Source organism: Pelophylax lessonae, assembly GCF_965119305.1.
Source record: "Pelophylax lessonae genome assembly, chromosome: 6".
Taxonomy (NCBI): domain Eukaryota; kingdom Metazoa; phylum Chordata; class Amphibia; order Anura; family Ranidae; genus Pelophylax; species Pelophylax lessonae.
In genome coordinates, this window is record NC_138773.1 from 107,186,211 (window position 1) to 107,208,968 (window position 22,758).

At 45.1% G+C, this 22,758-nt stretch overlaps 1 protein-coding gene across 1 annotated transcript in view; it reads left to right on the forward strand.

Annotated features, from left to right (window-relative positions):
- The window catches only part of PMS2 (PMS1 homolog 2, mismatch repair system component), an 89,374-nt gene that overhangs the window by 28,033 nt on the left and 38,583 nt on the right, over nt 1-22,758 (forward strand). Inside the window, exons 5-9 of the mRNA XM_082261883.1 lie at nt 7,038-7,221; nt 8,958-9,128; nt 18,591-18,688; nt 20,654-20,753; nt 21,322-21,406. Of these exons, the coding sequence (XP_082118009.1) occupies nt 7,038-7,221; nt 8,958-9,128; nt 18,591-18,688; nt 20,654-20,753; nt 21,322-21,406 (638 nt within the window). The remainder of the gene's footprint in view (nt 1-7,037; nt 7,222-8,957; nt 9,129-18,590; nt 18,689-20,653; nt 20,754-21,321; nt 21,407-22,758) is intronic.

The window sequence follows — 22,758 nt, forward strand, 5'->3', positions numbered from 1 at the left end:
TTAGGACACCTTAACACTTCAATTATAAAAATAAATCAATATCTTTATTAGTCTGCAGGCATGAAATTTGGACATGTCTCAAAATCCAGCAGCTGTGCACAGTACAGTCTCTTACACTGTGTCTGAGATTAGCATAATGAGAAAGTCTCATGTTGTCAAAAGTCTCATGAAGGCATTTTCTTAAACTTCTCTTCCAAGTTGATTCTTTGTTCAGCATGGTGTTCAAGCAGGTCGTGTGGTAAAAGATAACCTATGTATGACTATAATTGATGTTTACACTGGTAAATCATAGAGAATATGTCATTTCTGGGCCAGCATTAATGATTAAATGCTGACCCTGGATGATGGCTGAACACAAGATGGTACCAGACTTTTGGAATAAACAAAGATGAACTCATTGACAGGTGGACTATTATATATTTAAGAGGTAGGTGTTCCTTCCTTATTCGTTACTTGGCATACATGCACATAAAGCTAAACTAAACCCCCCGATCCTGTTCAGCTAAGGAAGCTGCCATCTTAGCCTCTGTTTGATTTGCAACTGCCATGATGCACATGTGAACAGTTATGACATCAGCCATTTGATGGTTTTCCAGTTTGGTTGACGTCACAAGCAAATGTGACAGTTAACATTGCCGGCATAGCAAGAATATAACTGTTTTTGAAACTGTTACATCGATCAGTTTACTTTCACTTTAACAGAAAAATATAACTGTCTCTAGACCCTTTTTTAACTATTTGTTGACCGGCAACAGTACATTAACTGCTGGCGGGTGGCTCCCCCCCGGCAACGCCTGCTGGAGCTGTTTACTTGACAAGCTTGATTTTATCGTAATTATGTGAGTATAAAACTGTTGTGTGTTTTTTAATAAATGGTTTTGGGGGTAATGCACTAGGCGTTTGTGCCCTCCTTAAGTCAAAGGAGCAATTGTGTATGAAGATTTCCTACCTTTTGAAAGTATCAGCAACCAGGTGTCATGCAGGCGCAGCTGTACTAATGCTAGGAGCATCCTGTGGCTTCCAGAAGTCTTCCAGCCTTCTGGGTTGGCTGGAGTGGTCTCTGAGTCCCCAGCTATCAGCGGAGGTGGTGTTGGCACACGTCTCCAGAGAATCGATGCCTGGAGAAGTGGGGCCTCGCCATTGGTGGGCGTTTGCATTAGCCAGATGCCCTGCTATCAGCAGGAAGCCGTCAGGTGTGCCCAACATGGTTTTTACAGCTGTTCTGTTCTAGGTTCTGGGTCACCTGAGTACTGCGTTCTCTTCATTTGTCCCTCTGATAGTTTGCTTTATAATGTGAAAAAAGGGAACCCTCGCGTGTGCTACCATCCTAATAATAAATAGAGAAAAAGGCCACAGGTTATTGTTTACATGTTAAAAACACAGATAAAGCAAGGGGTAGGCCATCTAAACATGGTCATCCCCTGAACATCAGTTCCGTGCATATATCCCCTACAAATTACCCATATATCTTCTACAAATCACTTAGATAATGTATAGGTTTTACAAATACTCTTGTCCAATGGAATGTTGACGCGTTTCGCAAATAGCTTATTCAGGACTGTTGAACAATGGGGAACACGCACAATTTGCTTCAAACAAACAAAATAAAGTTAAAAATATACTCATATTGGTCTAATTTATATCTATTGAACAAAAAAGATGTACAAATCTATATATATATATGTATGGCTTGCTTTGTGGCAGTATTTCTCCAGTTCCTAGTGCAATACAGTCTGGGGGCGGACAGATAAAAGGGGCTTATCAGTCCTAGCTTAAATAGATGTGAAAATGTGTAGGGTAAATATATGTGTGTCATAGGATCTATTATTATCCTGTTTAAATATGTATAAATCTACTCTTGATATGCTTACTCAGAAAGTTCAGGCTAGGTATACAGTTTCATCCACCATGGGTTAATGTAGCAGTTCCCAAAGGGGAACACTTTATCAAAGAAAGGATATTAATTTATATAGATGAACTGTTCGATAGGCTGCAGTCTAAAACGGTAAGTATCTAGGAGAGATATTATAAAATCTACAGTCAATACACTATCAAATTCAATATATGTTCTTATAAGGAAATTAGTAACATATGACAACCACCATCCATGGAAGGCCTTCATTTTTAGGACACTTTACTATATTATAGTGCCGGTACCGTGTGTGCCCCCACATCTGCCTTTGGCCTCCCGGCATGTCAGTATTCCACTTTTGGACCTCGAGCACAGTATTTATATATTGGGTTTACTTATTAGTAAAACCTTGTTTAAAATATTATGAAATGTACCTTTTTGCTCTTTTTACCCATCTAGAATTATCAAATGAGCTCCTGAAGAAGCGAAATATTGCTAAACATGTCGAGCTTCAGGCATTGATGCTGACCAATTCTAACTGTGTTGTCTATCACCACAGGGCCCTGGGATGGCAGTTGACCCTAGTTCAGTGCTAGCATTTGGTTTGATCAAATATTCAATTACACCAGTCTGATTTTATATGGTTTTAAAATATGATGTGAATTTTGTCTTGTTTTGAATAAACTTTTTTGATTTTACATGTGTGCCTAAAAGATTCCATGTTTTTCCAGTATTCACATATTCAAGAGAAGTTCAAGATCCTCTTCCAGGCACCACGTTCACCACCACCCCAGTTGCATGGAGCCTGGAGCTTGTTGGAGGTGCAGAACTCAGGCCCCAGTGGGCAAGTTACTGTGTGAGACATGCTTTTCCCAGGTGTTGGGCGAAAGGGAAAGCTAAAATTAGCAGATGGTATCGCTTGTCAGGCGAGTGGTGAAAGAGTCCCTGAAAGACTGGAATGCTGGTCAGAGGCAAAATGTGGCTGGCAGGTCAGCAAGGTTCATGCCTAGAGCTAGCCACAAGGATCTGGATCCACCCCAGCCTAGCCATCCCTCATCAAGGTTATCGGATAGCAAACATATTGACGATCACGACATACAGTATATGTGGGTTTTGATTTTTCGCTAGTGGCCCCTCTGGTGCAGGCAGTTAAAGAGGCTCTGAAATGGGAAGACCCACTGGAGTCCTCCTAAAAGCAGAGGAAGTATTTTCAACCTCCTAAGAGAGAGCGGTGTAACTTCAAGCTGTTACTGAAGCTCAAGGATGTCATTACTGAAGAATGGAGCATAAAAGGAAAACGTCCCTGCAGAGCAGGCTTACAAAATGTTATCCTTTTAAAGCAGAGGATATTCAGCATCTAGAATCAGCCCACTTGGTAGATGAGACCCTCATGAGGCTAGCCAAACATGTCACTCTGTAATTGCAGATGCTATCTTATTTAAAGACGATCTGAAGCAAATTCTTCACTAAGGAATATCTCAGAAGAGGAAGCCAAGGGCTCGGCTTTTCAAGAGCCCAAGATAGCGTTGCTATTACTAGGTGAGGCCTCGATCAATATTATCCGATCTGTGGCTCGGTTTATACTCTGGTCCATTACAGCCAAACATGCTTTGTAGTTGTGACCTTGGCTGGCAGATTCTGCCAGCAGGCCTGGTGCAAGTTCCTCTTTGAGGATTCCTCGCTTTTCGGTAATAAGCTGGACAGTGCAAAAGCCCAGGCCACAGAGGGTAAGTTGAGGCAGAGTCTGGATCGTTCAAGAGAGGCACGCTCCTACAGGCCCGGGCGAGAGTTTAGAAAGAGCTGGAAAAGAGGCCTGTCATCCTTTCAGAAGTCACCCAAGAGAGCAGCCTCAGGAGGCAGTGAGGCTTCAAAGCCCTTTTGAGATTGTGCCCCCGCAGTCATGCCCAATGGGGGCTTTTCCTACTTCACTTCCGACGTGTTTTGGGCGGCCTCAATCTCGGTTGCCTGGACCGTCAGGTTGGTCTGCTCAGTGCATGCATGGATCTTCAGAAGTACACCCCCTCCCTGCTAAGGTTTGTACCTAGAAAGCTTCCAGATTTCAGTGAAAAGGAGCAAATACTTTTATCTTTCATCAAATCCCTGGTAGCACAAGATGCCGCGGTTCCAGTTCCGGTGCTTAAAAGATTCCAGGGCATGTATTAGCCCCTATTCCTGGTCAAGAAGAAGTCTGGGTCATGGAGACCAGTCATCAACCTAACACATCTAAACAGATTGATCAAAAGAGAAAGGTTCAAGATGGAAACGCTATTCTCTATCCAGCAAGAAATTCAGCCAGGCAACTTGATCGTTTCTATAGATCTGAAAGATGCCAATTTTTATGTGCCCGTCGCCGGTGCCTTATGGAGGGTTCTAAGATTTCCAGCAAATCAGCAACAACTTCAGTTTACATGCCTTCTATTCGGGCTCTCAACATCGCCTCATGTATTCTCCAAAGTTTTGCTGGCTGTAGTGGCCTTGATCAGGAAGAAGGATATACGCCTGCATCACTACCTGGATGATCTCCTCTTACATTCCAAGGACAGGGGACTACTGGTGAAGCACAGAGATCAGGTTCTAAATGTACCCCATGAGTTTGGCTGGCTGGTAAATCAAGAAAAGAGCCACCTGAGTCCCACACAGTCTTTTGTGTATCTCTGGGCCCAGTTCGTTTGTTTAGAGCAGATTGCTCAAGGCCAGTGGAGTTATGCCTGAATAACTCCAGGGGAGTTTTGTTGAATGTCCTGGAACTTCGGGCAACTTTCTGTGCCTTGCTTGCCTTCCACCATCTGGTAAGAGGAGTGTCAGTACTTCTGAGGCAGGACAATACCACAGAAGTTTCCTACATAAAGAGGCAAGAGGTAGAGCCAATTTATGTCATGGGCTCAGAAGAATATTTCCAACACCTCTGCAGTCTATGTACCGTGGGTTCAGAACTCCCAGGCGGATTTTTTGTCCTGACTTCCACTGAACAACGAGTGGTCCCTACATCCGGACATCTTCAAGTGGATCCTCACACTGTGGGTAGGGCCTGGAGGTGGATCTTTTCACCTCCTTGTTCAATCACAAGCTGAAGAAAGTCTACACAAGGGGTCAGTGCCCCAAGCTCCTGGGATGAATGCACCAGTGCAGGTTCCATGGAGCGTATGTATTCCTTCTATTCCGCTCATTTTTCTTCGGAGGCTCAGCTCAGAAAAGGCAGACATAGTGTCAGTGATTCCATTCTGGCCAAACAGGCCACGGTTTCCCCTATTGTTACAGTTCAATCAACGTGACCCAGTGCCTCTACCTCCCAGACTGGATCTCCTCCTGCAGGGCACAACTCTACACCTATGTCGTGCATCCTCCACTTGAGGGTTTGGGTATTGATAGGAAAAGGCTAGTGGTGCTAGGCTGTTTCTCTATAGACCTTTTCACCTTGATAAATGCTAGAAGAGCCAGAACAAGTAGGGTCTACAGTAGTATCTGGAATTTGTGTCCGCTTCAGGGGAATCATGCGTCAAGCCCGTGATTCATGAAATCCTGGATTTCCTGCAGTCCCGTCTGGATCTTGGTCTGAGTGTCCACTCCCCCAGAGTTCAAACTTTGTCTCTCAGCCTTTACTAGCATTTTGAGAGCAAGTCATCCACTGGTGGCCCAGTTCTTCAAGGGGGCTGTCAGACTTCGGCCTCAGAGAAAGCCAAGGTTTTCCAAGTGGGATCTTCCTGTTGTACTCGACTTCTTTTCAGGCCCTGCCTTGAGTCAGTTTCAAGAGGCTTCTGTTAAGGCCATCATTATTAACATCTGCCAAAAGAATGTCCAAGATTTCAGCACTTGGATTCAACCGGGTGGTCTTAATTCCATTGCTGGATTCAAATCCAAAAGTCACGTCAGTATTTCATGAAAATCAGGAAGTTGTCCTTCCCACCTTTTTAAATCAGCCGACACCGACAATACGCATCCACTGGATGTGGGTGAGATAATTACAAGCCTATCTGGGGTCTACAGCTTCATTCAGGCTCTCTGGTCGTTTGTTCATGCTCTTCTCTGGGAAGAACAGAGGGAAGCAAGCTTCCTCCAGAACCATCGCTACCTGGATCGTGCAAGCCATCCATTAGGCATATAGGGATTAGGACTTGGCCCCCCCTGAGGCGGTGACTGCGCATTCGACTAGAACTGTGTCAACGTCCTGGACGGCTTCCCGTTATGTGGCTCCCGAAGTGATATGTAGAGCAGCTTCTTGGTAATCCATTCACATGCTTATGGCTCACTATTGTGTGAAGCCTGAGTCTTTATCTTCTGTTAATTTTGGAATGAAAGTGCTGTTTGGTAATGGTTGAAATAAACTTGTCTTTTTGTTTAGCACTCCCGTTTGTGTTTGCGTGGCTAGTTAGTTCCCAAACGTATGCTGCCATGAAGTCTGTCAGGAAAACCGAAAGTTTCCTATCAAATACTTACTGTAATTTTCCTTTACTGATGAACTGCATAGTAGCAGGAGTACCCCCCAAGTGTTTTGAGTAGACTAGTTACGAAATGCAGCATCTGTCATATAATGACACTGTACTGCACTGATGACAGTATGTAAAAAGATAATTGTATTTTATTGAATTTCTTCATTTTCCAACAAATTGTGAGAAAAAATATACAACTTTAAAAAACTCACCATACATCTTACTAAATACTTTGGACTGTCTACTTTCGAAAAAGGGTAATTTAGGGGATAATTGTACTGTCTTGGCATTTTAAGGCCTCAAGAAATAAGATACAGTCAGTACATCAGGATTAAGGAGTTTTTATATATATATATATATATATATATATATCATAGTTTGTAGACGCTATAACTTTTACGCAGACTAAATAATATACACTGATTTGGGTTATTTTTTTACCAAAGAAATGTAGCAGACTACATTTTGACCTATATGTATGAAGAAAGTTTATTTATTTGCAACATTTTTAACAGAAACTAAGAAAAATGTGTTGCAAACCATAAAAAACCCAGTGGTTATTAAATACCACCAAAAGAAAGCTCCATTTTGGTGAAAAAAAAATTATATAGATTTCATTCAGGTACAGTGTTGCATGACTGAGCAATTGCCAGTTAAAGTAGCACAGTGCTGAATAGCAAAAGATGCCCTGGTCATGAAGGGGGTAAAACCTTCTGGAGGTCAAGTGGTAAACATATTTTATTCCTCTCTTTCACCAGTGATTTGTCAATTTTCACCTGCCATAAATCAGCAAAAGTTGGAACCCGTTTGGTTTTTGATCAGAATGGAAAAGTTGTCCAGAAATCTCCTCTTCCTCGACAGCAGGGAACTACTGTCACTGTACAACAACTTTTCTATACCCTGCCAGTGCGCCACAAAGAATTTCAGCGGAACATTAAAAAGGTACGTGGTTTTAAAATTCCTGCCTCCTAAGGAAAGGAAAATCCATAGGCTAGTGTAACCACCAAGAACGAACAAACAATGTAAGTGTATCCTAGAATATTTTATAAACAGGATGGTATGTAAGTTTAGTAGTATGCTTGCTGGGAGCATGGCAGCACATCCCAGGACCCTAAAGAGAAAGTGATCACTTCAACCGTCCTCTACTCCCAAAAGGGCATTGACTGTGTTCTGTCTGTCCCTTTGGCTGTAGACTTTGAGCTCCTGGATGACAATTTCCAGTGTTAGACAAATGTAGGAAAGGTGCAGTGTTCGGAGAGGGCTGCCATTGGGGCTCCCTGTTCCAGATAGACAATTTTGTTATTGTAGCTGTTTAGCAATTGCTATTTCTAAATCAATTGGGCACAAAAAGGGTTTATTTAGTAATGCTGGAGAGTGAAAAATCAGGCTGACTTCTGCATAGAAACCAATCAGCTTCCAGGTTTTATTGCCAACGCTTAATTGAACAAGCTGAGGTTAGAAATTGATTGGTTTCTATGCAGAAGTGAGCCTGATTTTGCACTCTCTAGCTTTAGTAAATAAACCCTAAATTGACAGTTTGACATTACACAGATACTGTAGGTCACTATTTAATGCTGAAAGGCAAGGCAAACAAATCATAATCCGTGAAGGCTTTATTTAACATTCACATTTATGCACTTTCCATCAGTACTGTACCTATGCATTGCTTAAAAAACACGAAATACTGCAATTTCTAAAGCTTATCACTACTGTGCTCAATCACAGTGCATTCCTTTAGGAATTCATAGGTCTTCCAGCATTTTTAAGACCTTAAAGCGGAGTTCCGGCCACAAAATAAAAAAAATTGATTTTGGGCCATCCGTTTGCTGAGTGCATCCTGAAAAAGAAAAGGATACTGCCGTTTTTTTTTGGTCACTTACCTTATTATAGAAGAAAATATACTCACCTTCCTTCCACTTCCTCCCTCTGCGGCCGTGGCCGCGGCATCTCTTCCGGTTTGCAATGACTTCTGGTAGCTGAACGTCATCTCTCCCAGGAGTCAATGCGCCTGCACCGGCCCCGCTCGTCACTTCCGGTGCAGGCACGGCATTCCCTGCTAAACAGCTTCTGGGCATGCCCAGAAGCTGTGCAGGGATGCCGCGCTTTTCCCGGAAGTGACGACGGGGCCGGTGCAGTGCATTGTGGGACTCAGACGTCACGGAAGAGGACACGAAGAGGGACGCTGCAGCTTCAGCTGCCCACACCTGAGATGGCAGCGCTGGAGAAGAACTTTTCAAGGTAAGTATTTCTTCTTACAGGTAAGTGCGACCAGGGACAGTTCAGAGGCTATCCATTGTGGAATGTACTAGCCCTGACTCTTCCGGGGGTATTTTTAGCAGAAATTTACCCGCAAGGCCAAAACTCCGCTTTAAAAAGGAAAGCCCATGCTTAAAACCAGGTTGATGCTCCATTTGGCTCAATTGATTACACTCTGAAAAATAAAAACACATTTAAAATTTAAATTATAATGAAATTGTTTATTTAAGGAAAAAAATGTTTAAGGAATGTGAAAAACCATACTAATGTCCTAATGTTATACAAAAAAAAAAACCTGTTCGAAAACATCAAGAAATCATACCAAAACTGTGCAGTCATAAGTATGCATGTGACCTTATTGTTGTCTGTTGCCAGATTCGCAAAGCTTCTAAAACTCATACTCCTTCTCTTTGTCTTTTAAGGAGTATGCAAAAATGGTACAAGTTTTACAAGCATACTGTATTATTTCAACTGGTGTTCGTATAAACTGCACAAATCAGGTAGGCCAAGGGAAGAGAATGCCTGTGGTGTGTTCTAGTGGTACATCGAGCAGCATGAAAGAAAACATTGGAGCTGTGTTTGGACAGAAACAGGTAATCATTTCTAAAAGCAGTCTTTTACATCTGAGATTTTTTTAATCTTATATGTTTTGCTAAAAACTTGACCACATGTTGCTAGCTTGTTTAAACTTCTTCCTGTAGAAGAAAGATTATAATCTGCAAATATTATATGAAAAAAACAAGGCTCAAAAAACGGATCATACTGAATATAATCAAGGGTGGTGTGTGTGTTAGATCTTCCTTTTTTAGTTTTTTTTTTTTTTCTTTATGTTCACTGTTCTCCCTTAAAGTAAGCTATCCCAGGGAGAAGCATGGATTTTACTACCATTGATGGCCTATTTATCTGAAAATGCTAGTTGTCTGGCTTGCATTTGCTTAAATACTTTGACTCCCTGACCCAGAACAATAATACCTGTAAACCCCCCCCCCCCTCTATTACTTCTAATGGTATCCCAGTAAGGACAGCACACAGATAAATGCAATTAACATGTTACAATTACCCCCCACTAGTTATATATTGTTTGTACTTTCCTTAAATGATCCTCCAAAATAAACATAACTGTATTATTGTGTGTGTTTACATAATCCTGAAGTTCAATTCCAGGAAGTTGCTAATTTTTAAAGTGGAGTTCCACCCATTTTTGGAACTTTAGATCTTTGTAATCCCCTTTAAAATGGCTTTTACCAATGGAAACTTTTTTTTTTTTTTTTTTGCTAGTAAATACCTTAATTTTGGCTTTATTTCTCCTCTCCTCACTTCCTGGTCCGATCGGCGATGACGTCATTCGGCGATCCGCAGTGTCTGCTGGGATGTATTCTACTTGCAGTAGCTGTATCTGTACTGAGCCGTGCCTGCCCCGCCTCCGCCCCGCCTCCTCTCATTGAATTGCATTGTATGAATGTATTAAGGCTGTTCTCTGCCCAGCCTCCGCCCCGCCTCCTCTCATTGAATTGCATTGTATGAATGTATTAAGGCCGTTCTCTGCCCAGCCTCCGCCCCACCTCCTCTCATTGAATTGCATTGAATGAATGTATTAAGGCCGTTCTCTGCCCAGCCTCCGCCCCGCCTCCTCTCATTGAATTGCATTGTATGAATGTATTAAGGCTGTTCTCTGCCCAGCCTCCGCCCCGCCTCCTCTCATTGAGTTGTATTGAGAGGAGGCGGGGCGGAGGCTGGGCAGAGAACAACCTTAATACATTCATACAATGCAATTCAATGAGAGGAGGCGGGGCGGAGGCTGGGCAGAGAACGGCCTTAATACATTCATACAATGCAATTCAATGAGAGGAGGCGGGGCGGAGGCGGGGCAGGCACGGCTCAGTACAGATACAGCTACTGCAAGTAGAATACATCCCAGCAGACACTGCGGATCGCCGAATGACGTCATCGCCGATCGGACCAGGAAGTGAGGAGAGGAGGAATAAAGCCAAAATTAAGGTATTTACTAGCAAAAAAAAAAAAAAAAAGTTTCCATTGGTAAAAGCCATTTTAAAGGGGATTACAAAGATCTATGTATTCCAACCTATTAAAAATGGGTGGAACTCCGCTTTAAGTTAAATGCTAAGTCTTAAGCCCTCCCACTTTAAACTTTTATCAGTTTCACTGCTGATGAAGGCAGCGACTCAACTGTTACATAGTTACATTGGTTGAAAAAATCCTTCTTGATCCCCCGAAGGATCAACAAATTTTAACCACTTTATGAACAAGGGTAAACAAATCCTTATGTCAATGCCTTGAAACCAGTATAGCAACTTTGTCATGTAGTAAAACTGTACCTATCTTCACAACTACTTGCATTAACTAAGTGCATCCAAGTAAATTGTACCTTGTTTTTTCATTAAAAAATAGACCTTTATTTGGTGGTAAATGTTAAAGTGGAGTTCCAGTCTCCTGTGAAAAAAATAAGCCGGCAGCTGCAAAAATTGTAGCTGCTGACTTTTAAAAAATAGCCACTCATCTGTCCCACAATCCAACGGTGTGCTCATACAAGTCGGATCCACCTGCTGTTTTCTTCCTCGGCGCTGACATCTACACTATGGGAACCCGGCTTGTGGCTTCACAGCTCTGTGCCTGCTGTGCATCATGAATGGTGGATGCAGTCTTCTTGGACCTGTAACGTGTCCCAGAAGACTGCAGTGGGGTAGGGAGAGGGAGATGAACTTGTGCAAATCGACAGAAAGCTCTATTTGTGGGGGAAAAGGACATGTTTTGCTTGAGTACAATGTTGCACAACCGTGCGATTGTCAGTTAAAGTAACGCAGTGCCGTATTGCAAAAAATGACCTTGTCATGAAGGGGGTAATTCCTCTGGAGGGCAAGTGGTTAATGGATATCTCCTTGATTTTTTTTATATTCTCAAAGGAAAATGGCCCAAAATAGTAAAAAAAAAAGATATATTTCTCTTACGTCCTCCGACAGTCGCCGCCTCCTCTAAGTCATCACTGTTGGGTATTGTCTACCTATCCCTAGGTATAGCTAGGCATATAGACTTAGTCCAAAGACAAAAGGCATTGGCATATACACACCCATGGGGGCTGTCCCATCCGGTCAATACCCCCCCTGCATCACCACTCCCAACTCAGTTTTAATTTGCCTAGCGTCAGGAATAGTCAGGCTTACCTTGTGCTGGGGCTTCAGTCTCAGCCTTCCTAAATCTTTTATTTGATTTTCTTTGAAAATGTCAGTTTTTTCTCTCACTTTACTAGCTGTTTATTTTGTCAGCTCTAGTGTTAGTTTTCTCTTCGGATGAAGATGGATCATGCGGTGCTGGGATTCGGACTGACCGCCCTGGTTCTCCAGGGCACAGAGGGTCAGATGGACCCCCAGCCCGCCATCGAGCGTTCAGCTATGGTTCACCCTGGCATTACGAACGACCCATCCCTGTTCGCTACAGGGATGCAGCCGTGAGGTGGTTACCTCACAGGACTAGTCTGCGGTGCTGCAGCGTCATGTCCCTGGCTCACGGCACTCCCTGTCAGATGAGGACAGAGGTTTATCCGTGCATAGAGGCTCCCCCACGCCATCTGGTACAGGTAAGTACTTTTCTGTGTGGGGCCTCTGTCTGGGGTGGCAGTCTGTGTTGCTGTGTGTCCCCATGTCTGTGCCTGTGTGACTCCCTGTGCGTTCCCTGCGGGGTTCGTTTGTGCAGATCGGTATGTTTGCTGGGGGTCCCTGTCCCTGTGTCACCTAGGGTGCAGACGTTTTGTGCTTGTGCGGCGACCGCAGCGGGGAAAATTTGCGCGGTCCGCCATCTTTACTGTGGGCACACATGTATAGCTCCTCTGGGGCGATTGTACATGTCATTTTGGCGCCATCCGCCGCCATTTTGTGGGAGGTGGAACGATCGGTCCGGCCGCATGTCGGCGGCCATCTTGGCGTAGCCTCCATGCATTCCTATGAGGCAGCCATTTTCCCGGGGTCTGACTTTAGTCCAGCCCTCTCCAGCAGCATTCCATCAGCAGCAAGGACACTGGTAGCAACGCTCTGCGGGCTCTGCAGGTTATCACTTTCATTTTCCCTCTGTATATCACTTCTGGCTCAGTTTTCTTTTCTCTCTCATCAATGTTGCAGTAGCGGTGGGGCTGCGCACACCGCAGCGCTTTTACAGGGACAGTACATCTTTTTTGCACTGTAGTTGTTTCTGATAACTTGAGCCATGGATTCGCAGGAAAGCATGTTTCCTCCAGCTCTAGTGGGGGGTCCTGGTTCTCCTGTGGCCCCGCTGCGCCCCGCTCTTACTGCGGTGGCAGTAAGAGCGGGGCGCAGCGGGGCCACAGGAGGAACTGCTGATGTCTGAACTTGCTGCGAGTAGGAGTCCCAGGTTGTCTCTCTCTCTGGGTTCAGATGGGGATATGGCTGCTGCTGCGAGCGTGCCCTTTTCAGGGCCCCGCTCATCTTTGGACCCCTTGGGGTCTGAGGGGGAGGCTGAGATGGAAGGGGTTGATGCCCCCTCCCCGGGGTCGCCTGCAGCACGGGCGACCATGGATGATTTAATTGTGTCTGTTAAGAACACTTTACATTTAGAGGATGAGCCCTCTCCTCCGGGCGTTGTGTCCCCGTTTGGGACGCACAGGACCCGCAAGTCTGTGCAGGTTTTTCCCTGCCCAGAAGAATTCCAGGACACTGTTAATGCACAGTGGCGCACGTTCACACGTCCTTTCCTGGTACCTAGTCGGTTTGGGTTGCTTTATCCTTTTGATCCGGCTACGGAATCACGATGGTGTGTGCCTCCTCAGGTGGATCACACTGTGGCCGTGCTGAACAAGGCTACCTTGGTTCCTACTGGGGAAGCTCCGGTTTTCCGGGGTCCCACGGACCGGCGTTTGGAGTCCCTATCTCGCCATTCCTATGCGGTGGCGGGTTCGTTGCTCAAACCCGTTTTCGCGTCCGTTCTGGTGGCTCAGGCGGCTGCTGATTGGACTAAGATGCTTAAGCGCAATCTTGTGTCTGCTGGTGTCACACCTGCCCGGCTGAAATTGGTGGATAAAATCCACCAAGGAGTCATGTACTTGTGTGATGCAGCTTTGGCCGAGGCCCCCTTAGTGGCTCACCTCTCTAGTGTCGCGGTGCTTCAACGGCGACTGATTTGGCTGAAGAGCTGGTCGGCCGACCAGTCCTCAAGGGAAGCGGTTGCTGATTCTCCCTATGCTGGCTCTCGCCTTTTTGGTGAGGCATTGGACAGGCATGACAGGCGTCACGGGGGACATGAGCTCTATGCTGCCCCAGAACCCGAAGACCAAGTCTTTTCGAGGCAGGCGGGGTTCTGCATCTGGTTCCAATCGGGGGTTCTTTCGGGCCCGTCCCAAGGGCAAGACCTTCCAGGCCCAGGGCACCCAGAAGAAGCCCTGGGCAGGTGAGCAGGAGTCCGGCAATGCCGGCTCGGCGGGTCAATCCGTCTCTACCTGAAGGGGCACCCTCACCCATCTCGAGGGTGGGGGGACGTTTGCGCTGTTTCCTCCGACCTTGGCTGCTCCGGCTATCAGACAGATGGGTCCAGGAAATCGTTCGATCGGGCTTCCAGATCTAATTCCTTTCCCGGTTGGGGGACAGATTCTTTCCCTCCAATCTTCATCTGCTCCTGGGGCATCTGCAGGACTTGCATCAAGCGGTGCAGGACCTGCTTGCTCAGGGAGTGCTTGTCCCGGTACCTCATCGGGACAGGTTTCGGGGAATCTGTTCACTGTGCCCAGGAAGGTGGGCAACGTGCGTCCTATTCTGGACCTGAAAGCGCTGGACGCTTCGGGCGTGTTCGGCAGTTTCGAATGGAGTCTCTCCGTTCGGTTGTGGCCTCCTTAAGTCCAGGAGAATTCCTGGCTTCAGTAGATCTGAAGGATGCGTACCGACACGTCCCTATTTTCGAGGGTCATCAGCGGTACATTTGGTTTGCTATCGCAGAGGACCACTACCAGTTTGTGGCGTTACCTTTCGGTCTCGCTTCGGTACCCAGGGTGTTTACCGGGGTGTTGACACCGGTCCTGGGCCTACTGCGATCTGTCCATCATGGTACAGACGCTCCAGGAGTTCGGATGGAACATCAACGTTCGACAATCAATGTTGTCTCCGTTGCTTCGCCTTCCCCATCTGGGAATTGTTCTGGACTCTGCTCAGGAAAAGGTGTTCTTGCCGGAGGACATGCTCCGGACTTTGCGGGACGGACTCAGGTCCCTCAGGGACGACCTGTCCTCGTCACTCAGGACCTGCATGCGGGGCCTGGGGTTGATGGTGTCTGCCTTCGAGGCGATTCCCTTTGCCCAGTTCCACACGCGGGCTCTCCAGACGGAGATCCTGGCCAGGTGGGCCAGACTACCTCAGTCCTTGGATCTGGATGTCTCCTTGAGTCGCCAGACCAGATTGACTCTTCTGGGGTGGTCCCAGTCCCCGTCGGTGGCGGAAAGCAAGTCCTTCCGTCCGTCGGTGTGGACAGTGGTTACCACGGACGCCAGCCTGTCGGGCTGGGGTGGAGTCCTGGGCAACCTGTCTGCCCAGGGCACTTGGTTGGAGGAGGAGTCATCCCTCCCAGTAAATGGGCTGGAACTACGAGCGATAACTCTGTCTCTTCCAGTGGTCGGACCGTCTCCGGGGCCTGCCTGTTTGCGTGCAGACGGACAATGCTACCACGGTGGCTTACATCAACCGCCAGGGGGGCACCAGGAGTGCTCCAGCGGCCCGGGAGGTGACCGACATCCTGTCTTGGGCCGAGACTCATGTCCCGGCGATCTCGACGGTTCACATTCCGGGTGTGGAAAATTGGCAGGCCGATTATCTGAGCCGCCAGACCCTGGACCAGGGGGAATGGTCTCTAAACCCGGAGGTCTTTCAGGTGCTGTGTGCGAAGTGAGGATCCCCAGATGTGGATCTGTTCGCATCCTGGCTAAATCAAAAGATGGAAAGGTTCGTGGCAAGAACGTGCGATCCGTTGGCGGACGCCTCGGATGCGTTGGTGGCCCCTTGGCATCAGTATCGTCTGATGTGCGCCTTTCCTCCGATTCAGTTACTATCCCGGTTCCTTCGCAGTTTGGTCTCAGAACCGCACATGGTGATTCTGGTGGCGCTGGACTGGTCTCGCCGGTCCTGGTACGCCGACGTTGTTCACCTGGCAGTGGCGTCTCCGTGGCGTCTGCCTCTGCGGGAAGATCTCCTGTCTCAGGGTCCGCTCTTCCATCCTGATTTACAGTCCCTGGCCTTGACGGCCTGGCTGTTGAGACCCAGGTCTTGAAGGACGAGGGTCTATCCCCTGAGGTTATCCCTACCCTATTCAAGGCTGGGAATTCCTCCTCTGGTAAGATCTATTACCGTACCTGGAAAGCCTATTTCACCTGGTGTGAGTCCAGGGGGTTCTCCCCTCGTTCTTACTCGGTATCGAGAATCTTGGCTTTCCTCCAGTCTGGAGTGGATCAGCGCCTGGCGCTGACCACGATCAAGGGCCAGGTGTCTGCACTGGCTGTCCTTTTCCGACGCCCTGTGGCGTCTCACTCCTTGGTGCGCACTTTCATTCAAGGTGTGCGGCATCTGGCTCCTCCCAGGAAGGAGCCGTTACCTCCATGGGACTTGAACTTGGTTCTGTCCATGTTGCAGCGTGTTCCCTTTGAAAACATCAGGGAGATATCGTTGCCTCTGCTGTCGAAAAGGGTTGCTTTTCTAGTGGCGATCGCTTCGGTTCGCAGAGTGTCGGAGCTGGCGGCATTGTCTTGCCGCTCCCTTTACTTGATCATTCACGAGGATAAGGTGGTTTTGCGTCCACCCCCATCCTTCCTTCCCAAGGTGATCTCTGAATTTCACCTTAGTGAGGACATTGTCCTGCCTTCGCCTTGTACGAAGCCTAACCATCCATAGGAGATTGCTTTGCATTCCTCGGATGTTGTCAGGGCGATCAGGGTTTTACCTGTCGTCTACGGAATCCTTTCGGAGACGGATTCCCTCTTTGTCCTTCCTGAGGGATCTCGGAAGGGCATGGCTGCGTCCGCAGGTACTATTGCCAAATGGATCAGACAGACCATTGAGCAGGCTTACGCCTTGACGGAACGGGTTCCGCCCTTCCCTGTTTAGGCACACTCTACCAGGTCTTTGAGTGCATCCTGGGCCTATTGGCATCGGGCCTCGGTGGCCCAGGTGTGCACGGCGGCGACTTGGTCGTCGGTGCACACTTTTTTTCCCAAGTTCTACGAAGTAGACATTCTGGCATCAGCTGATGCTTCTTGCTGTTTGCTCCTGTTGAGCATTGTTTTTTTCTGTTGCCCAGTTGGTTCTCTTACAGTGCATGTAAGATTCCTTTCTCTGATGTGGGTACTGCGTTGCCTTTTCTACGGTTGCGTCTCCCACCCCTCATGTTTATACTGCTTTGGGACATCCTAACAGTGATGACTTAGAGGAGGCGGCGACTGTCGGAGGACGTAAGAGAAAACAGAATTTTTGTAAAATCTTACCTGTAAAATTCCTTTCTCTGAGTCCTCCGACAGTCGCCGCCCCCGCCCCTCTTTTGGGGTTCTTATTACCTACTGCTATGCTACCAAACTGAGTTGGGAGTGGTGATGCAGGGGGGGTATTGACCAGATGGGACAGCCCCCATGGGTGTGTATATGCTAATGCCTTTTGTCTTTGGACTAAGTCTATATGCCTAGCTATTCCTACGGATAGGTAGACAATACCCAACAGTGATGACTTAGAGGAGGCGGCGACTGTCGGAGGACTCAGAGAAAGGAATTTTACAGGTAAGATTTTACAAAAATTCAGTTTTTTTACGTTTTAGCTTTATGCTTTATATTTCTTACAATTAGCATGAACTGCCACCAAAGCAGCAACAGGTGTATATATAAATTCCTACCTAAAACACACAGACACTAACTGACGCTGATACTGAATAAGAAAAGCTTTTTTTTTTCTTTTTTTTTTTTTAATTCTATCTGAAATATACTGATCATGACGTTTGACCGTGACACTGATCCAGGTCAAACCTTAAAGAGGTTGTAAACCCCAGGGAAACAAAAAACAAAAACCTGTAAGATAAAAGCATAATGAGCTAGTATGCATCGCAAACTAAGGCTGGCCAAACACTATACAATTTTCTTGTACAATTTTCCTTTAGATTTACCAAAACCATATAATAGGAGGCCAAACCTAAACACTTTTAATTTGCATGCAATCATGTAGGCTCTTGCACTACATAGTTTAAGGTAAATCTAAAGGAAACTGAACAAGAAAATTGTATAATGTATGGCCAGCCTAACTCATTATGAAAAACCTACCTTAGAGGGAAGCCCTCGAGTGGTGCCCAACCTCTTCCCTGGTTTTTTTTCCATGTTTACGGGCTCCGTCGCTGTGAGTGGCCAGAGCTGCGATGATGTCACTCCCATGCATGCGCGTGGGAGCCGCCGGTCACGGCACAGTGCTCAGAGTGCATGTGCCAATGACGTCACCGGCGACGTATATAGTATATATCTCCTAAACAGTGCAAGTTTAGGAGATAATTACAGTACCTATGGGTAAGCCTTATTATAGGCTTACCTTTAGGTATAAACAATCCAGGGAAGTTTACTTTCTTTTTTTTGTTTAAAATCTTCTACTCTAGCAAGAAGAAAAAGATCAGATCTTTTTATCCATTCAAGAGTTGAAAGGGTACAGGGGCACCCTGTTCTTTGACTGATCACTGTTCTAGCCAGCCGCAGTCTATCACAGAAAACGCGATTGAAAACAGTTCCTCCAGGCTCATGATCATTAGTACAAGACCTGGAGCTGTCAGTCAGACAGCTGGGTCTCTGTTCTAGGAGCACACTCCTAGCCCAAACACAGGTATGCATATATGTGGCCCCGTGGAAGAAGACCCACTTCAGTGAGGCCACATATGTGCGCCTGCTCGAATAATATCCACTGTATTGTAATTTTGTCTGTTTACTAATCTCATTTTAAAAAAAAGCAAAATGAGGACAGTGCTATTGTAAAGATGATAAAAGGACACATGAAAACTTATCAGCCTGTAGTTATATTTTCTCTTCTTTGTAGTTGCAGAGTTTGATTCCTTTTATTCAGCTACCACTAAGTGAAAGTGTTTGTGAAGAGTATGGACTAAAACATACAGAGCTACCTGATGGTTTCTACAAGTGAGTTTCGTCAAATTGGTGATCCAATTTAAAGCAGTTTTATTGTCTTCTCACAGATTAAATTATACAAATGGAAGTGATCAATTTAAAGCTCATCTAAATCCTAAAACAAAAATGTAATATATTGCAGCTTACCAGTCCTTTGATGTTGTGGCTGCGTCTGTTTCCTTTTTTCAGTTTTTGTTTCAAAATGGTTTCACCTGTTGTTCCTGCCAGTAACACACTTGCCCTACTAGAGTGACTCGCTCATGCTGTTTTTATCTTGGAGCTCTGTTGTCAACCTAGGCTGCTCTTCCAGTTTGGACTTTAGACACCTTCCCTCTCCTTTTCTCTGTTTCATATAGAGTTGGTGTTCTGTAGTTCACAGAAAATAGTGGAGGAGGCTGATAAGATTGTTTTAGTATTTCAATTCAGTGCATGAGATTTCTGTTGGGATCAACTGATATTTTTCTGTACTTGGAGAAAATGTACTTAAAACGCCTACTGCTGCCTCCATATCTAAGGACACGTCGGCTACAGTTTATTAAATGTTTATTCTTGGGTAGATAGGTATACTTTAATGTAAATCATCCCAACAATGTATGTTTAAAATGGTGCCCATCAGTGCCTGCTCATCGGTGCTGCATATCTGTGCCCATATGTGCTGCATATTAGTGCCGTTTCATCAGTGCAGCCTTTAAGTGCTCATCAGTGCAGCCTCATCAGCGAACATCAGTGAAAGAGAATAATTACTTATTTGCAACATTTTCAGAAATTAAGAAAACTTTTTTAATGTCACCAAAAGAAAGCTCTATCTAAAAATAAAATTTGGGTACAGCGTTGCATGACCACGCAATTGTCATTCAAAGTGCAACAGCGCTGAAAACTGAAAATTTGGCCTGGGCAGGAAGAAGGGAAAGTGTCTGGTATTGAAGTTGTTAAAGTGTGTGGTGAGTTTTTGATAAGGGAATTACTACAGACTACTTTTAAAGTATGGATTGTTTAAGCCATTGAATGTAGATGCGGCCTACCCTGTACAAGAGGTTTTTATTTTCAACTTTTTTAGACCCAAAACTAGGTTTTGTGAACCAAAACCTAGCTAATGCAGCAACAAGTGTATAACCCCCTGGTGGTTGTACACCTTTTTTGTTGCATTAGTTATGTTTTTACATTTATGATCGGTGTAAAAATTAGGGTTCAGCAATTTTGGTTGTGCTGACCAGTTTTGCTATTTTTTTTTTTTTGTTTTTTTGTGTTTGTATTGCTATCTGTTTTCTATTGGCCCTGATGATCATTGTCACAGAGACAATATGTGATGGAAATTCCTAAATGTTGGAGTAATACCCAGAGCAAGAGATGATGGTAAATCTTCCAATGTGGGCACCTGTTCTATTGATAACTCATCTAAGGGCTCTTTCACACGATCCGCATTCCGTTGCGGACCGTGCTCTGCTCAGCGGGGATCAGCCGGCGGATGACAGCTCCGTCTCCGCACTGTGTGTGGAGAGGGAGGTGTCAGAGCCCCGCTGCTCTCTATGGGGAATCGGATGAGAGCTGACCGCCTGTCCGCTCTCATCCAATCCCATCCGATCCCCAGGACGGATGGAAAATAGGGTTTCCATCCGTCCGGATTTCATGGACAGGATCGGATGCGGATGGCAGCGGGTGTCAGCGGACATGTCACCGCTGACATCCGCTGCTCCATAGGGCTGAATGTGGGCATCCGATCAGATCCGCCTAAAAAGCTGACAGGCGGATCTGATCGGAACGCCCATGTGAAAGAGCCCTAAGAGGGAAAATCCCTCTACTTTTTAGAAATGTCTTCCTGTTTCGTGTTGTTTCTGAAACAAGAAGTGAAGAAAATTTCCTAAATGGGAAAAAGACAGCAGAAAATATACTTTCCTAGCAAAACCTTTTTGCTATTTTACTTTTTTTTTTTACTATACAGTGCATTCTGAAAGCATCATTGTTGGCATTTTATTTTAGTATTACAGGATTTTTATCTCATTGTGATCACGGTGTGGGAAGGAGTGCAACAGACAGACAGTATTTCTTCATCAACCAGCGGCCATGTGATCCTTCTAAGGTAACCTGCTCTTGGTTGGTTTACACATAGGCTTTACATCTCATTGTCTTTTTTTCTTACATTAGTTGTACAAGGAATACTTAATTTACATATAATACATAGATTTTATTCATACGTTTTTTTAAATGTATACATTTTTTGTGAATTCATCTGTTTTCTAGAAGTACAACAAAATACCTGCCAGAAATTCAGTTTGCTTTTAACTTTCTGTGTAATAAACTAAAATCTGTTACTAGCTTTCACCATTTCTTATTTTTGAAGTACAGAACACCTCTCACTTATGTTATGGAGAGAGAAGGTGTTTGTGGCCCAAATTCAGGAGAGCTGCTTAGAATCACAATGCTGTTCTTCCATTCATATAGTACAAGGAGTGAGCATTTGTAATCCTAGGACAGGAAGTATGTTATTGGCAGGATCACCAGGTGAAAATAGAGGGAAAAGAACTAAAAAAAAAATAAATAAAACTAGTTTAGCCACCATATATCTGCCTGTGAGCTGCAAGATATTACTTTCCTTGTTGGGTGTAGATGCGTTTTCTCATTCATATCTCTTTGCTTTCTTCCTTCAGGTTTCCAAGGTAGTGAATGAGGTTTATCATATGTTCAACAGACATCAGTATCCATTTGTTGTTCTCAACATAAACGTCAATTCCGGTGAGATGCTTTCTTGCTCTGCAGTACTTCCACTTTAGCAATACAGAACCTCTTGATCTTTTAGTCAGTTTTTTTTTTTTTTAAAAAGAAAAAGAATCGCCATTAAAGTTTATTTATATATTTTTTTTAAAAAGTGCTTTTCAGGGTGAAACATGGCCCCTTTTTTTTTTTTTTTTTCATTTCGTCAAATTAATTCGCAGAACATTAGCTTGTCCTTTGAAATATTTTGGAATGAAAATTCTTTTATTTTAGAAAAAAGTTTCTTCCTGCTCCTTTGAGTTTTTCTCGTCAGTACAGTTGAAAATGAACATCGGTTTGACCCCCTATTTATTTATTGGAAGTTGAACAAATTTTCTTAGAACCTTCTTTTCCCAAGAATTTCTGTTCAAAATTCTATCCATCTGTGGCCTGATTTACCACGGTACGCGCTGTTTAAAACTGAAAAAAAAAAAAAAAAAATTGGTTTTAGATAGACTTTAAATGGGGTCGTAAAATCAGAAGGTTTTTTTTATCTTTAATGAATTCTATGCTTTAGGATAAAAGGCCCTCTTAACACTTGAGTTCTGTCTCTGTCCAGCGATGTCCACGAGTGTCTCAGCCGTCCGAGATTCTCCCTCCGGATTGGCTGAGACACAGCAGCGGCGCCATTGGCTCCCGCTGCTGTCAATCAAAGTCAGCTAGCCAAACAGGGGAGAGAGGCGGCGGGGTCGGGTCGGGGCTCTGTGTCTGAATAGAATTGGCTCGGGTGCCCCCTTGAAAGCTGCTTGCTGTGGGGGCACTCAACGGGAGGGAAGCACGTACCAGGATCACAGAAGAGGGACCCGAGAAGAGGAGGATCTGGGCTGCTCTTTGAAAATCCATTGCAACAGAGCATGTACGTATAACATGTTTGTAAAGTCTAGTTTTTTCCTATAAAAATAACAATCACTTTAAGCTTACTGTGAAACATTAAATATTAAGAATGCAGACTATTCATTTAGCCCTGGTTCACATCAGTGCGACTTTGAAGTTGCGCTACTTCAGCACGACATCAAAGCAGTGTGATTTCATATGCGACTTTATTTAATAGATGTCAATGCAAGTTGCACTGAAATCGCACAGATATAGTGCAGGAACCTTTTTCAAAGTTGTTCTGACTTGGTTTGCAGCAATTTAAACGGTTCCATTGCCGCAAATGGGGGCGATTTTCAACTGTCCAATTGCATGACAAGTCACACTGGCGTGAACCAGGGCTAAGTCATATGAATTGTGGAATAAGTTAACTGATTTATGAAGACAGAAAGCCGCATTGCCAAAAGCTGCATTAAAAGTAGTCAAGAGCTACATGTGGCACCTGACCTACTGATAGATGA